The sequence below is a fragment of the Terrapene carolina genome, unplaced genomic scaffold (assembly GCF_002925995.2).
Source record: "Terrapene carolina triunguis isolate 2854851 unplaced genomic scaffold, T_m_triunguis-2.0 Scaffold374, whole genome shotgun sequence".
Taxonomy (NCBI): Eukaryota; Metazoa; Chordata; order Testudines; family Emydidae; genus Terrapene; species Terrapene triunguis.
Window position 1 is genome coordinate 11557302 of NW_020664725.1, and position 17640 is coordinate 11574941.

General features: G+C 46.1%; 1 protein-coding gene across 4 annotated transcripts in view; it reads right to left on the bottom strand.

The window, feature by feature from the left end:
• Positions 1 to 17383, bottom strand: part of ARHGEF12 (Rho guanine nucleotide exchange factor 12) — a 96346-nt gene extending 78963 nt beyond the window's left edge. For 2 of the 4 annotated variants that reach the window (XM_024196653.3, XM_024196652.3), the window contains exon 1: positions 16055 to 17383. In XM_024196653.3, coding sequence (XP_024052421.1) covers positions 16055 to 16086 — 32 coding nt within the window. In that variant the 5' untranslated portion in view covers positions 16087 to 17383. Of the gene's footprint in view, positions 1 to 11229; positions 11268 to 16054 lie in introns of those variants that run through there. The other 2 variants (XM_024196656.3, XM_024196654.3) reach the window with 2 other exon arrangements.
• Between the last annotated feature and the right edge of the window lie 257 nt (positions 17384 to 17640).

Here is a 17640-nt window from a genome sequence, read left to right on the forward strand (position 1 = left end):
CAAGTTATGAGTCACACAGCAGGCTGCTTTAGGGCACCTCTATGGGGATTTCCTAAGAACAACGATAATATCTTCAAGTTTTAGTACAAATAATGGAAGTTTATTAGTCCATGAAAAGAAAGGAGCTGAAAAATTATACCAAGTCAGTGACAAACCAACAGAAAACACAAAGCTCCTAGAAGCACAAAGCAAAGGATTTCCCTCCCGCATGAGAGCTCTAACTCGATTGAAGCTTTCACTTGCCTGGGCTGGCTTCTGATGCAGGACCATGGTATATGCAGGGCTCCATTTAAAAAAGTCACATTTCCTTCCTTGATCTTTTATCTTGACCAATTTCAAAGAGGTATTAAATATTTTAAAACCATCTAGTATGCAAAGTTCTGCTTACCCTGTTTTCCATGTTTGATAGTTTCCAGCAAGACTGCTACAAGGAAGACCAACCAGCTGTTCTAGGAATAGAAAATTATACCAGATCAAGGATTGGTACTTGCTAAATTCAAGCTGAGACCACTGCTGAAGCAGCATGCTAAACTAAAGGAACTAGTGACCATTTTATAGATCGCTATCTCATGAAACAATCGGAGACAGAAATAAACGCTGAAATGCCCAGTTACCCCAATGGTAACATCCCCTCATCCAGAGCAAGTTATCCAACAGCAGCAAAAATCTCATCAGAAATAAAGAGAGGATAGGAAGACAGACAGACAACAGCATGGTTTTAAGATCCAGAACCTCGCTACAGCACCAGCCAGCGTTAGAAGCTCTTCAGACGACAAATACAAATGCTTTCAAAGCGAATAAACTCGTCCAAACACTAGTTATGGGCCAATGATCAGAAAGAAAAAAATCTTGGATCCTTGTTCTCATAAGATTTTTAAAGGATTTTCTCAACCTATTATGAAATCTCTCCTATCTCAGTCTCCACCCCATAGTATAAATCAATACAGGAGAACTGCAGAGGCACCAGAATATTGACTCCATAAGCAAGAGTAAGTATTTTCCCTACTGTCAATACAATCTACCGCTTAGGTCACTAAAGCGTAGAGTCACACTTCCAACTTCAGAATGCAGCGAGATCGACACCCCAAGGCAGCAATATCTGTATTCGTATTCCCAGCCGCTGAAAACGCAGAGATCCATCCCCCAGGGCACTAGTGGCCGCATTCACCTGCTTACCCCCAGGATGTGACCAGAACCAAACACCAGTGCTGACATTTCGAGTTCCTATATTGTCTGGAGACTCTGGGATCAGGCGATAGATGCCCAAGAACTAATTTAATTGTTTTGTCACTCCTGATGCTGCAATGATTACAATTTTTTTCTGCACTGACAATTCCCTCTTAGTCCCAAGCCAATAAATAGTCTTTGCCAGGGCTCTCCAGTCCCCCCTGCCACAGCAGTGGGAAAGATTAACATGTCTCTAGCACAAAAATGATGCCATGGCAAGCAGTCAGGGGAAAAGCGGGAAGGGGGGGGAAGGCGGGGGGCGAGGTGTTAGGGCTTGTCTACATGGGGAAATTTACTGGCATATTTTACTATGCTACCTCTATAATTATACTGGTATATACACCTGTGTGGACAAGCTTATTACAGAAAAACAGAGAGTGTACACAAGGAGTTATACCAGTATAATTATACTGGTAAATTTCCCTGTGTAGACAAGCCCCTAGTTTAATAGTTCCTGATAGATGATTCATCTGTATTTTTAATCTTTGCTCACTAGCAGAGAATTGCATTCCCCCCTCCCCTTTGCAAGTTTTTCCTATTTTAAGCTTGGGAGGAGCTGTCCTCAAACCTCAATCGCTGAGCCAAGTTTAGACCAATAACAGAGATCATCTGTCAGCTAGTATTTGATAATTAAATTTATATCGTTAACTATAAGATATTATCTGTATACTTCAATGTTAACTTTAGATTTGTGACTGCATCCTGTGTCATGCCAGGACACAAACCCAGCTTATCTGCTGAAATGCTCTCAAGGACACTGGCTAGTGCTCCTATGGTCATAGGTCTCAGACACCTGTATTTGCCAGAAGTCGCAACTCTCCAAACGCTATATGGCTGCATTATTCAAATGCCAGCAAATAAACCTCTCTCTAATTCCCACTGTGCCCCGGCGCCAAACGTACACATTATACAACCAGGGGAAGTTGCTCACAATCAAACCTCTGCAAAGGATGAAGAACGTTGTGTTCCACAGTAATGTGCAAACAGCTGAACACATTCTTCATAGGTTATTGAGACAATCCAGATTTCCACATACAGGATATCAAACACAGGTCAGAAAATCAGCCGCTAATGTATTGACAAGGAAGAAAGGAAACATTTATTTTAATTAATTTATGAATAGCCTGCATTAGGGCAATTTCCCTACTGTATTTCCTGCTCAGACTTCTGAAATAGTCTGATTAAATTATTTATTCTAATGGCAGTATGGAAGTTGGAGCCACTTGGTTATTAAGTAAAAGTGCTTTAATCTAAAGCAAGTATCTCCAAACCTAATGGAAGAGACGGGAGAGGGGTGGGCAGCCTTAGAAGATGAAATTAATTTGCCAGTGGGAGTTTGTTACTGCACATTATCATTCCTCTGAACTGAGCTGACTGTCATCGAGAAACAGATCCTGGGGCCGTGGTGGTGGCTGGAGTCCTCGTCACTGGAAGAGGACAGCCCCCAGATTTATGTTATTGCTGTCCCAGATTCACATAGCCACTGAGATTCTGCACACACAGCTGGGGAAAGGACAGAGACCAGGGGAGAATGAAGGAGAATGACGACATACCTCCAAATGGTTACTACGGAATTTAAATAAATCCACAGAACACACTGCTACCACTGTAGGCCCTAGGTATTTGAGCAAGCCCTTCATATCTACAGACATCTGTACAGAGTTTATCACTGCATTATCTAACCTCTTCGTCTATCTACCTCCAAGGCAAACTGAGATTGACCAAATGGTTTCTGCTCTCCATTCCAAAGTCCTGCTTCGATCAATTTAGGGATAGGGACTTCCATAGATGAGGTCCCTGAATACAGAACGCCTTGTCTGAAGATGTCCACCAGAGTTCCGTTGTGGCTCTCTTCAGTGCTCGTTGCAAGACTTCACTGTACCTCTGTTACTATATTTACTTCCTTAATTGCCTGTTCCTTCGCGATTATTTCCCTCCTTGCCCACTTGATAGATGGTTGTATTGGGGTTGACCTCAATTTTGATTTAAAATTATGCTTTTGTTTAAAAAAAAATACAAAAACAACAACAACAAAAAACCCACACGCCACACAGTGTTCCAGAAGAGAGCTTTAAAATAAAAAAGCCCAACTTGTTACTGGAAAATTTTTCCACCGTCCACCAGAAGCTTCAGCAGAGAGAGAAAGAGAGAGAGGCTGGAGTTTTAAGTCAATGGGGTGACCCTCTGCAATTCCTCTACAGCTGATCCAGAGACTCCTAATGTTTAATATCTCAGGAAGCACAGGGTAGATCTGAAGGAGTGGTTTCCTCATAACACAAACAGCGATAGGTGGAGCAGGAACTTAAAAGTGCTTCACAAGCACTGTGACGTTCTTGTCAGTGGAATAAATAAGCAGCCTTGACAAAAACAGCCTCCCAGCTGCTGTGGAGCAATTAATGACAAAAATGGGATTCCTTTCAACTGGCTGAATTCCAGACAACAAGATCACTGAGAATTGAGAACTGCCTGCACCACAGACCTGTTGCGAGGTTATTTCCACCACCACCACCCTCAGCTTAACTGCCTGCTTCTGCTTCAGCAATGACCTAGGAACACTGCAACACTGCTGGGAGAAGCAGATAGGAAGAGTCTTTCTGAAGGAGGCGGACTGTCAAAATAAACACTAATCATAACACTAACTATTCCCCCTTCTCTTGGCACCTGCCAGCCAGTATTACTGCAACCCACAATTTCAAGAGTAGTTGTAGCCAATTGCAAAGCGCATTTCAGACTCCCAGGGAGGAAGTGTTTAGTGCTTAGAACAGAAGGACTGGGAGTCAGGACTCCTGGCTTCTATTCCATGCCCCAGTCGGTTTCTTGCTATAAAATGGGATTGATTGCCTTGTGTAAACAGCCCTAGATAAAAATCTAAGTATTATTAATATACCTTCACTGAGCCCAAAACCCGATGACAAAGTCTACTGGAAAAAGAGAGACAGAGCTAAAGATGTGTCATATAACATGCATGGCTGCAACAACATTGGTGAATGGCTAAAGCAAACAATCTTACCATTTACAAATGATCACGCTGATTTTTAAATTCAACCTTCCATATTTTGAAGGACAGACTGGCATGCTTGCTTTCTCAAGTCAGAAGTTAAAGAAGTTACTGGGTGAACCAACCACTAACAGTGGGCTGACATCTTCCTGAAAATCCAACGTATAGATTTAACCCACCTGAGCAAAGAACTTATACAGGGATTAACTAACAACTACACGCATTTCTATCACATCATTCAGAGGAGCTCAAAGCACTCGACATTATGCTTAAGGCTACTGTGGGGTACAAGCTTATCCCCATTTTGAAATGGAGTACTGAGGAACCGAAAGGTGAAGCAGCCTTCATCACACAGCAAATCCAGGTTAGAACTAGGAACAGAAACTAGGTATTGTGGCCCCTATCCCCATGTCCTAACTACTACAGGAATGCTGCCTCCCACTACAAAGAGGTCTGAAGCTCAGTGGTAAAGAAGAAGCCTCTGACAGTGTTGTTAACTTCATCAAGTCTCTGTGCACTTTGACACCTTCATTGCAGCATGGAGTGACAGAATTAAAGAAAACCTAATTATAAATAGCTAAGACTATAAAAGGCTCTTTCAGCAGCATCCCAAGGGCGCCTTATTCCACCAGCCAACAAAAATGGAAACGAAATGATAGTACACATACTACCAACAATCTCTAAGATCAGATCATCACCCACAAGAACCACTTCCGTTGCAGAAACCACAGCGACTACACAAGGCAAACCACAACCTATCATTCCTGTGTTTCTCAGCAGATTGCAGGAGCAGATCACCAATGTGAGTTACAGATCACCATTACAGGATTTCTATCATTCTTATCTTTGGGATACAGAATGCTCGGATTCTCACAGATGAGCTCTCTCATTGTCCTGTTGACCTTAATGAATTCACATCACACTGGTTCCTCCATACACCTCCTTCAGTTTCCAGTGAAACATATCCTTCCCTCACCACTTTTCTTCCAGAAAGCAGCCATTAAGGCCCCCCATCTACACAGAAAAATTCCTGGTAACATGGCTGTCCAGCCTGGAGCAGAAGGGGAGATGGGGGAAAGAATGGCTGAAAATGTTTTGAGTTAATCAACAATTCAGCCCTGGTATAAGTGGGTGTAAATCCTAAAGAAGCCATTGGTGAATTTGGTCTCTGGAGTCAACAAAAATTTCCAGCAAGTTTTCCCGTCTACACAGGCCAGCCAGAACCATGCTACCAAAAGGACTGACCTTGAAAACCAATGTACGACACAGGAAAGTATTTAATATCAACAATGCCCAAGTGTCCCCGTGCACTAGTGCATCCGTTTAAGCCAGGGCAAATGGAAAAACAAAAACACAACCACTGCCAGAAGGGACTGACGGTTCTCAACACCACCATGCAGCCCCTCTGGGCATGAATATCTACCCCCACATTTCAAACAGGCATCTATACACTTCCATGGTGTTGCTGAAAAGCACAGCTGAATGTTATGAACCTGAAAGGAATGTCATGCTCCAGCAAATTCTCTTCCCTTAGATCAATGGTTCTCACCCTTTTTAGTTAGAGCCTGCTGTTGGGAATGGCATAAGAGCAGCCTCTCCTATATCCTATGGTTGCCTCCTGTTCAAGTTTTCTCTCGCTCATTTTCTATCGGTTTTCATTATCTTTTTCTTGTTCTTCTTTTGCTCTTTAATTTTTTTTTTTTTTGCTAACTCTTCTCCTTTCCCCATCTCTGGTAGCCTCAATTTCCTTCCCTCTTCATCAGAAGGTTATGTGGTGCTGGGCATGGGATAGGACATCTATTGGTGCCTCTGCACTGCAGGAGTGCAGAGAAAAGACACTTGGTCTGAGCCTTCATCCCAGAACATGCAGGAGCAGTTGCCAACCAGCTACATTGGGGAGCACAATCACAGCAGGAAGAGAAGACTTGAAAGCAGCCACCTGACACTTTATATGGACCAGCAGGTTGCAGCATATGCATGCAGGTAGGTGCGCTGCCGGATTGAAGATCCTGCACCTTACCTTGCACTGTGCCCCTCCTGAATGAGTCTAGTGCTCCCTCCGTGAGATCTGGCCACCTCCCTCCAGGCTGGGAAACACTGCCTTAGGTCAGTTCATGCCTTCCAACCTCCTGCCAGCTACTATGGAATTGTTCAAAATTCCATGAAAGCATACTTAACTCCTCATAGGCTACAGGCTTCTGTCTCTCTACACTGGGAAGTCACCCAAGTGCTCTGGCATGCGACTGCCTGCAATATCACGAACCAGGACTCAGCGCCTACAGACGAACTTGAGATCAGTTTCATAGATAAACAGGAACTTTGTTAGCTGGACTGGTGCACACAGCTTTAAAGAGAAACATTACTTAGATAAGAAGAGTCAAATTTCCCCCATCTATTTCTTAAAGTCTGAAGCACACACTTGAAGAGCTCAGAAGCTGATTGAACCAACTCAAATGTCCAGCCCCAGCAAAACTACACCTTGTTCATGTGGGTATAAGCAGGCTAGACACTCCATTGTCCTGGGATTCTCCCTTTGGCAGCTAGCACAAATCCTGCAGCCTCATTATCTGCACCAAGGCAGGCCCTTTTTGTTAATTCACACCTCACACTTCATGCCACATCTTCTACATCGCCAGTGAGTTCAGACCATAAATGCCATAATTTTGCTGAGTTGTTTAAACAAATGGGAGATGCACTTTGAGCCTCTACAAATCAGCACGTCCTGTTGCAATCCATAGGTTCACACAGTGGACATTGTGTTTCTGACAGACACAGCAACACTTCAGCCATAATCAGCAGGACACTTGACAACACGTAACTGACAAACACAATAATGACCCTGATTGATGAGATTACCCAGAACTAGATTAGAACTTGAACTGTCGCTAATGTGTGGGAGCCCACCTGCAATAAATCAGTGCCTTTTCCAGCTTGGGTACTCAGCCCCGGGGACAACATTGGTCATTCGCGGTCTCAATTTTGGAGAGTGACTTTCTTAATTCATTCTAATTTACACTGAAGAACCCAAAAGTTAAAGGATCCAAAAGCAAAGCTCAAAATAGCTCAGTGGACAAATTCTAAGAGTTTGCCAACAAATAAAAGCAGCAACATCATGTACATAGGGTCAAACATTGCTACCCTGTTTCCCCGAAAGTAAGACATCCCCCGAAAATAAGACCTACTTCCAGTTTTGCCTCTCACTGTAATATAAGGCATCCCCCGAAAATAAGACCTAGCGGCGGGCGCCGCCGCGCGGCTCACTGATTGGCCGCAGGACAAGAAAAATAAGACCTCCCCTGAAAATAAGACCTAGCGCATCTTTGGGAGCAAAAATTAATATAAGACACTGTCTTATTTTCGGGGAAACACGGTAGATGAGCTGCACAGATATGCAAGACAACCAGGTTCCTGCCAAAAGGGTTTACAGACCAAACAGACAAAATACAGACAGGGAAAGGGTGGGGAAAAGGGATGCAGCATAAAAGGAAGGGACAAAAGTGGGGATGTTTGGCGCACATTTTGTTTACTCCACAGTTTGTGTTTAATACCATTTGTTTTGGTTTTACTATTTATAATTGTATTTACATTTAAATGTAAACTGAGGACAATGCCTTTTCCTGCCATGCTTGTTTTAAAAATATACATGGTTTTATTTTATTTTTTTGTTTAACACAAACACAAAATTAAAAAACAAACCAACAGTCTCTTCCTGCCTTTTTCTTTATTTGCTCTTCCGTTCTAAGCCTGTTGCTTGATTTCTATAGTTCTTGGTGGCCTGTTTTGCATTCTATGCCTTCCCCCTTTTCATTGTTTATTACATCTCTATATGCTTTATACCCCTTTCTTGTTTTACTTATAAAAAGCCTTGCATCCCTTCCCTCTCCTCCTCATTGTCAGGCCGCTATTTTTATGCGGAGACAATATCTGCATTCAGTCTTCGGAATAATTAAGGGCCTTAGTTTTGTTAAAGTGAGATTTTAAATTTGATATATGTTTTTAAAGCCTAATGGTTATTTCCAGGGCTGGATTGTAGAGTGACAATACATGCAGAATTGCCGTCCTGGCTCGAAAAAAGGGTTTGTCTCTCTGAATTCTTATTGGCCCCTCTTACATACACAAACCCAGACCTTGCAAAATAGATAATGGGAGGGGGGTGTTCTTTGGCCTGCTCTACATGTAAGAGTTAGGTCAACACAACAACAGTGCTCAGGGGTGTGAAATATTCATACCCCAGTGCACCGTAGCTAGGCCGACCTAAGCCCTGGTGCAGATGCAGCTTCCATCAACCTAGCTACCATTTTTGTGGAAGGTGGAATCCCTACAGTGACATAAAAACTCCCTCCTCTGTCACAGTAGTTAGCGTCTACACTAGGACGCTACAGTCATAGTGTAGACATGTCTACACTACGGCTGTATTACATGGCCTTAACTGGGAGTAAAGCTTCTGAATTTTTAGCAATACTAATGGGAGGCTGCTACAAGAAACTCACTGATGATGAAAAAATGATCACCGTAACAAACGTAAGTTACATATCACCATGCAATATGTCAACTGCATTATGTTCCCAAATCTAGAAGCACAAGGAGGATATACCAGTATAATCCTTATTGATAAGAATTTAGCGCTGGTGAAAGGTAACGCCTTGACAGCCCTGGAGACTGAAGGCTTCTTTTTATGCACAGAGCACCAACACCATCTGCAGCAGAAGTCCAAACTTATGCTTGAAACAGCCCTGCCAATATATTTCCCCTCTAACCCGAGAGCCACACCTTAAGGTACGAGTGGGGAAATCAGTCCCTATTACCAAAGTAAACCATGGCCTTGCTCCTGATGCTATTAGTAGAGTGCCTGGTTAGTGTCAACTGTGCTGATGGTTTCGGGGGGTTGGTTTTTTGCGACGTGGACACCTGTCATAGCTCCAACGATGCTACTACGAACATTGTGGATAGCAGGGAAACTGTCCAGACTCATGTCAAATCCACTCTGATTCTGCTTGGGAATGCTATGAGCAGCTGCAGAAACAGACACCAAAGCTCCTCACTGAATAGGAAGACCCATAAAAAGAAGGCTGAAGTGAGGGTAGAGTTGTGGACCCCTCATCCTGAAGCATTCAGAAGACTAGGACACAGATGGGCATGAAGCCATCAGCCCTTAGGAAGCTCCAGCTAGTAAAGAATTCTGCAGCACACCTCCCTAGCAGCTTAAGCTATTGCAAGCACATCAAACCTGCCCATCAGTTTCTCCACTGGCTTCCGACAGAATATGGAGTCAAGTTCAAGGTCTAGTTCTTACCTTCAAGGTGCTCAACGCCTTGAGCCCAGCATAACTAAAAGACTGCATAAAGCTCTGGAATGAAGATCATGGTCAACATCTCCACTCCACAGGCACAATGGCACTTTATACCACGTGGGTAAAGTTCATCTGTGCAGGAGACAGAGCTTTCTCGGGGGCTGGTCTGAGATTGTAGAATGAAATCCCACAGGAGTTGAGGACTCTCACAAACCTCACCACCTTCTGCTCCAAGTGCAAGGCACACTCCTTCCTGCCTTCTCTAACACAGACAAAAGAGAGCAGACATTAAAAAAAAAAAAAAAAACCACCCCACAAAAAAAAAAAACACTCCACTGCACATATCCTCTCCCCAGGGGAGAATTGTAAGAGAGAGAGAGAGAGAGAGAGAGAGAGAGAGAGAGAGAAATCAACCATACATGATAGGTCATGTCATCTAATGCACTGCTGGAAGGCGCTCAAATACTATAGTGATAAGAGCAGCATAAGAATCTTTTTAGACTAGATGAGATAGGGGTGGAAAAGTGAAAGAGTTCCTCTGTCTTCCAGAGGCCATGGGGAGTTTCAAATTTATTCCACACTATTAGCCAGAGCCCCCTAGCAGGGTCCAAGGACTTCACCTGGCAGGAATCACAGCAGCCGGGTATGGGGCTGGGCTTCTCTGGACATTAACAATAGCTCTATCATCCTTCAAGTCTTTTGTTTCTACCTCTGGCTAAGAGGGGTCCGGTCAGTGTTCCAGGCCCTGATTCCTGCAGACCTGGGCTGGATGCAAAGAGATCTAGAAGGGGAAAGCTTTACATCACATGGCAGTTCCAGAGCCATTCAGACCTCCCTAAGCAGCATTCATTTATGTCACAATAGGAGTTACTCACAAAGAGAATTATATCTCTTTGGCTAACACACTGCATGCTATTCCTGCCTCCAGCCAAATAACCACAATAGATGTTCCCAGCTCTATTAAAACTAGAAAATCAAGCTCGCCTCACTTTCAGTCTCTGTAGCAAAAGACATTGTGGTTCCTGTCTATCCCATAGCCAACAGCACACATCGCGACTGGCACCCTATCCCGACAGCTTCGATAAAAGTACAGAATACAATAAGTAAGCACAGAGACTATCACCTCATACTCAAAATGAAATGGCGACAATACTGGACAACACAAGAAAGCTTGCACCGATGCCTGTATGCAACTGGCCACTCGATAACTAAGAAGGAAGGCTTCAACGACATCTATCTTGTGTGAGTACTAGATTTAAGGGAGAAAGTTGAAAAAAAATAGACGAAATGAACACTGCGCAAATTGTAAGTGTAGCTAGCTATTCAGTAAGACTGTTGCAGAGAAGGCCCTGAATTTCAGAGAGAGAAAGAGGAGGAGGGGTTATTTTGCCACCATTTGGCTAAAAAAAGATGTCCCAACTACCAAGGGGACATTTAAACACTCAGAGAGGGGAAGCACATCTAAGCGGATTAGAAACAATTAAGGTTTACTTTACTATCAAGTGATGAGAAAAATCAACAATTAAAAGCTTCACAAGGATAATTATGTGTAAATTCTACCCCCTCCCCGCCTTATTTTACAATTATGGTAGCACAGGCTATGGCACTATTATAAATAAAACCTATTTGACAGCAATCGCATAGGAACATGGACACACTTCTTACAAAATATCTACATTCTTTACAGTACTTGAGCCACCACACACACACAAACCTGCACAGTCCATGTAACCATGCAATCTCCTTGCTCCAATATGACTGGAGCCGCTGCAGGAAGAAAAATGTAGGAACTGGGTTACAAAAAAGGAAAAACAACTACATCCAAACGTTTCTGCAGCATTATAAGAAGCTACAACAAGGTTCTGATAATCATTAAGTGACCAATCACAGCCTGCAAGTTGCTGAGTTTCAACCCAGTCCCAGCAGTCCCTGCTAAGAATAAAACCCTTATCTTGCTCAGCCATGTGTCGCCTGCCACAAACGGCAAGATAGCTACGCCCAAAGCCAGCCTGTTTGATTTTAGCTTGAGTCAGAGGGACTCTGAAGAGCCTGCAACCCTGAGAGAAACAACAGAAGGAAGAAACCCAAACACACACACACACACCAAAGTCTAAAGCCAGCGTAACCATCTAATCTTAGCCTAGGACTGACCCGACAGTTGGAAACACTAACAGAACATCACCAAGCCAAAACCATTCAGTACCAGAAAAACTGTGACAACTAGGGAAGGAATTGAACAAACAGTGAAAGACTGGAAGCAATAAAAGAGCTAAATATGCACAACCTGGTTAAGAGATAATTAAGTGAAGGGTGCATGATCATTTCCAAGGATGCGAACACCAAGGATGAAGGGAAATTGTTTCATATAGTCCAATGGGTGGCAGGATTCAATCACGAAGAGAGAAAATCTAGGCTGTTTAATAGTCTCCCAAAAGAGGAAGGGGAGGAAAGCCTTGTTTGGTGTACTTAAGCTTCTGAATCCTTCCCATGCCATGAGAGGTCATTTAGGACACAAACAAGGTGCCATTATCCCTATCTATCTTGGCACACCCTTTGCATGTCCTCTAGGTCAGTGGTTTTCAAACTGTGGGTCGTGACCCAGTACTGGGTTGTGGAATGTAAGGCACTGGGTCACGGCGGCTCTGGTCAGCACCGCCGACCGGGCCGTTAGAAGTCCCATCAGCTGTGCTGTCTGGCTACAGCAGGCTAGTCCCTACCTGTTCCGACACCGCGCTGCGCCCAATAAGTGGCCAGCAGCAGGTATGGCTCCTGGGGGGCGGGGGCAGGGCTCCGCACGCTGACCCCACCCCAAGCACGGGTTCTGCACTCTCATGGAGCTGGGGGGAGGAGGGGGAGTGCCTACGGGAGAGAGACTCGCAGAGCCGCTTGCATACCTCCGCCTAGGAGCTGGACCTGCTGCTGGTCACTTCCAGGGCTCAGTGTGGTCTGCAGTGCCAGGACAGGCAGGAAGCCTGCCTTAGCACTCATACTGCGCTCCTGACCAGGAGCCACTTGAGGTAAGCCCACACTCCAATCTCCTGTTCCAGCCCTAAGCCCCCCCAAACCCAGAGACCCTTCCTGCACCCCAAACCCCTCATCCCCAGCCCCACTCGAGCCTGCACCCCCAGCCCAGACCCCCTCCTGCACCCCAACCCTCTTCCCCAGCCCTGAGCCCCCAAACCCAGAGCCCCCTCCCAGAACCTGAACCCCTCATTACCAGCCCCACCCCACAGCCCTTACCCCCCACACCCCAACCCTCTGCCCCAGCCCTGACCCCCTCCCACACCCCAAACCCCTCTGCCCCAGCTCCGTTGGGTCATAGCCATCAAACAATTTTCTTCAACTGGGTTGCCAGAAAAAAAAAAGTTTGAAAACCACTGCTCTAAGTCATTAAATCCCCCAAATTCGCTCTCCAAGTATTGTTTGACACAAGGATTCTTTCAGTTGCCCCCTTCTCCAGTAGTCCAATAGCACAGATGCTCTGGCTTCATTCTTAACATGTCCCAGATATTTCCATCTTCTTTTCAGGATAGCTTTGAAGATAAGGAGTTAACTCGCTGACCAGTCTCAGGATTTGTTATAAATTCATTTAACTCAACACCTAGTGTTTTCTTGAGACATTTATACACTGGGGGAAAATATGCTAGAAAATGTCCTGTAGGAAACACTCCTACTTTGGTGGGTTAGAACAGATGCATAACATCTCTGATTAAACAGAGCTGGGCTGATGGCTTGATGCATTTTGAGAGAGACCGACATCTCAAACTGGGCCAACACAAATTGGCTGCATTGCATACCTGAGCAGACCCAGATGCAGTTGCAGGAATATCTGGAATCCTCCAAGTGTCTTAAACAGAAGGGGCTATGGGACAAAGAGAAAAAGGAGAGGGCTGGCTGGTTTTTGCGATTTGGCCTGTTGTCACTGGAGCAGCACTGAAACTGACTATTCCTATCTTTGGCCTAACTTGTAAACTAGTGCCAGAAATGAGATCAACTGCAAGAGCTGCGAGCACGACAGCCAGTGTAACCCTGCACAAAAAGAATGTCAATCAGATATCACAAATAAAGTTCAAGGTGGTCACTGCTAAATCAGTTGGGGGCGGGGGAGTGAAGGAGATTATGCATATGGACAGTAGATCTTTTCCCTAATAGGTATTTAAGAAGCGATCAGTACGCAAAAGGCCCATAAACACAAACTGAGAAGGATGTTGGCTCATAATGCCCTCCCTGCTATGTTCATGTTTCTGTTTGGCACACGTGTGGATGTCTGAACTTTTAAAAAGGCACTCCATGAAAGAGTGAAAAAGCCAGGCTAATAAACATCACTGGCAACCAGAGAAACTTAAACCTGGAATATGCTTTTATATTCTGTAGGCCTAGTGACCTGCACTTAGGCTGCACCTACTTTGTATTCCCACAATTAGTAGCAAGACATAAAAAGGGAATATACATTTCTTTACCCTAATGTGACAGAGAGCCTTTCACCGCTAGGTTGCCAGGACAGGGGTGGCCAAAAAGACCACCATTTGAGGGCATTTGGTGCCACACATGAATGAATGCATGCGTGGTCTCATTCCAATTCCTAGTGAGCGGATATCCAGATCACGAGAACACATCGTCACATTTGGCAGTTTGTCAACTGTCTCAGCCAAGGAACAAATGGGCCATGAAGACTGAATTACCCTCTCGCCATTAGATCAAGGGTTCCTCCGGGTCAGAGGTGAGGCAGAGTGGCAAGGCAAAGGACAAGCCTCCCCAACCTGCCATCGCCCATGCTGTACTCGGTCATGATAGAAAGCTTTAGTCTCCAGGGCTGTCAAGCCAGCCTCTTTTCCCAGCATTCATATTTTTATTCCAAGCTTTTAATTGGATACTGCACACGAACATGCCTGGGACATGACAAAGCAGCAGGAAGTGGAAGTGCTTATGTTTTTGTACTGGCCCTTCTAATGCAGTGATGGAAAATATTTTTTGTTTTATTAACAACCAAATCCCCTGCCTTCATGTATCCCCTTCACATTCAGCAACTGAATTTCTTTTTTGGTGTGAAGAGCCTATTGTCCCTACAGAGGTGCTGGAACAATTTTTTTTTTTTTAAATAGTGGGGGTGCTGAGAGCCATTGAACCGAACTGTATATGGTGGAAACCCTAGATCCAGTACCTAGTTATCCCTATGATGTCTTTTAAATAGTTTTAGGGAACGCATTTCTTTTAAATCTATATGACAGAACTCTCCTTGCTGTGTATGAAAATGGTACGTTACAGCACTCATACAAATATGCAATTCAGTGTTAATGCACATGCTCTGTAAAAGAAAAACAAGTCAGCATTCACAGTATAGCGGTTACTGTCCCACCTATCACACTAGAAAAAAATGAATATTGCAAAAATTAATTGCAAATGCTCAATATTCTGAAAACAAACATGATAAACAGAACATAGTGGACCTGATTCTTGTTTACACCAAGGCCCCTTTATTCTACTCAGGCAGTTTAACACCCATTAAGGCCCCTTTACACTCCCAGAATAGTGTAAAAAGGCTTAATGTACATGAGAATCAGGCTCAGTGTCTCTTCTGCCCACCTTTGGAATCTACAAGGCTACTCTCAGATACTGGAAACTGAATCATGCTCCTGTCTCAGCTACTTCAAGACTGATGTACAGATCACATGAGGCCCAAGTGGTCCAAACCGCACACAGTTCTGCTATCATTTTATGTCATCGCTTCCAAACACACACACCTATGCACTAAAATAAATTATCTTGTCTGAAAACCTCAGAGAAGACATTTTTCCTGGTTGCCTAGAAATGGAAATACAACTTAAATACTCTCCTTCCTTCACATCATGCTACTGTCTCAAACGCATATGGAAAGTTTGTGTGGAATTATCCGATGGCTCTTATACGATCCAAATCTCTCCTAACAGAGAGCAACATTCCAGCCCCTGTCCCTGAAGAACCCAATAAAGATGAAAAGGCACAAAAACTGCCAGAGAGTAAAATGATGTTTTACACAGAAGCCAAGAGACTGAAGAAGTCACCTGAAGGAGACAATTGGAAAACACCACTATGATATAGTAGACACCTGGGCAGACATACCTGTTGATCAGATATGGATCCTGTCTTCACCTGAAGTGACCTTTCCCTGAATGACTGTAACTTGCTGACCCAATAAAGAATAGATATAGATATATACATACACCTAATACACAAAATGTTTGTAGCCTAAATTACATCCCCTTGCCAGGAAGCCCCAACCCTTAATTTTACCTGACTGTCTTGGGTACTTTGACCCTCTAGCTCTGAGGCTGAAAGAGGATCCCTTAATTCCTACAGATATGGATTAGCTGTTTTAAATGTTGGGTTAATTTCAATTGCTCAGGAATATTTACTGATTCCAAAATCAATTTACTCCCACTTTCCTGATCCTGTCAACCCCTCCCAACCTTTCATGCTGTCACTAAACCCAAAAAGAAGGCAACCAACTCTGGAGCAGGGAAACGGGTTTTTTGTTTAATAAAATCCTGTTTCATACTAACCTGTCCGTGATTGTGGACTGTGTGCCACTCATTGGAGCCCTGGGCAAGGAGTCGTCTTTTTATCCAATTTGCATTTTACTATTCTCGCAGGGATCTCCCCACATATGTTGCCCCCCACACATAAAGCAGTGTTTGAGATCCAGCCTTGCTCCAGAAGAGACGTGCACAGAAGGCAAATTCAGTTCAAAAACACCTTCGCTCAGTCAATCAGAATATCCAGATCAAAGGGACTCTTAAAAAAAAAATAATAATCCAACAACACACACGAGTTCTCCCAGGGGCAAAAATTTCCCAAAAGGAAGAGAAAAAATATTCAAACGTGGTAAATCCTCAGAGGGTCCAAACCTTTAAATGCCGGGGAAAGGGTGGTTATGCGGAGATCCTGATTTGAGCCTAAGAGACGCCTTTGTTAACTGGGCCCTACCAGGGTATCTGTTCCTCTGTTTACCTTCCCTGGGGTGACAGGGCTCCACTCCCAAACCACCAGGGTGGGTAATCCTATGGATTATGGGGGGGGGGTACCTATACACACCCTGACCTATGGAGAAGCCTACACAGCCCCCTTATGGGATAATAGGGGGTGCCCCGCAACCGGTCACTCTCGGGGTGCCCCCTCCGGACGTCGGGGTCCCTTATCTGGGGGTGCCGGGGTGCGGCTCACAGCCCCCCCGCGCCCGCGGCTCCCTCTCCTCCTGGGGGCGCAGAGCGGGGCCCATGTCCCCCCCGAGCAGCGGCTGCCGGTGTCCCCCTAGGCCCCGCGGTGCCGGCGGCTCTCAGGGCTCCATCTCCTCCAGCCGGGCCGGGCTCCGCTTCCCCTGCGAGGCGGGGGGGGGTCCCCGGGTCAGGTCCGCTCGCCGGGATCTCGGGCCCCGCGTCCAGCGGGGTCCCCCCGCCGCTCCCCGGGGTCCGGGCCCGGTTCGGTAGCGCGGCCCACTTGGGTCTCTCCGTCCGGTCCCTGGATCCTGGCCCGGTTCGGTGTCCGGTCCCAGCGGGGTCTGTCCCCGCGGCCTGGAGGAGCGGGGTCTCCGGCCGCTCCGTGCGGCCCCGGCCCGGTTCGGCGGCTCTGCTCCCGCTCCCAGCTCGGGGCCGCCGCCTCGGCCGGCCCGGTCCGGTGCTCTCGCCGGCCGGGGGGCTCGGGCCGCTCTCGGGAGCCCGGTCCTGGCTGCTCCGGTTCCGCCCGGCTCGTCCCTGGCCCGCTTCGGCTCTCGGGGCTCCCGGCCCGGCTCAGGGACCGGCGGGTGTCGCGGGGGAGCCGGTCCGGTTCGGGTCCGGTTCCGATCCCCCGCCCCGGGCTGCGGCGGCTTTTTTGTGTCTCTCTTACTTCTGGGAGCCGCGTCACCCTCTCCCCCCCCCCCCGGCTCCCTGCGCCGATCGCCTCCCCGCCCTGCCCGGCGCCTCCGCCGGGAGCTGGGCAGGCAAAGGAGTCCCTCGCTCCCCCCCCCCCCGGGGGGGGGGGGGGGGGGCCCCCCCCCCCCCCCCCAGCACGCGACCGGGAATGCCCCCCAGTACCTTAGAAACACTGCAGGGGATGCCAAGCTCCCCCACCCAGCAGACTGGAGAGGCGGGACACGGGAGCCCCCAGTGCA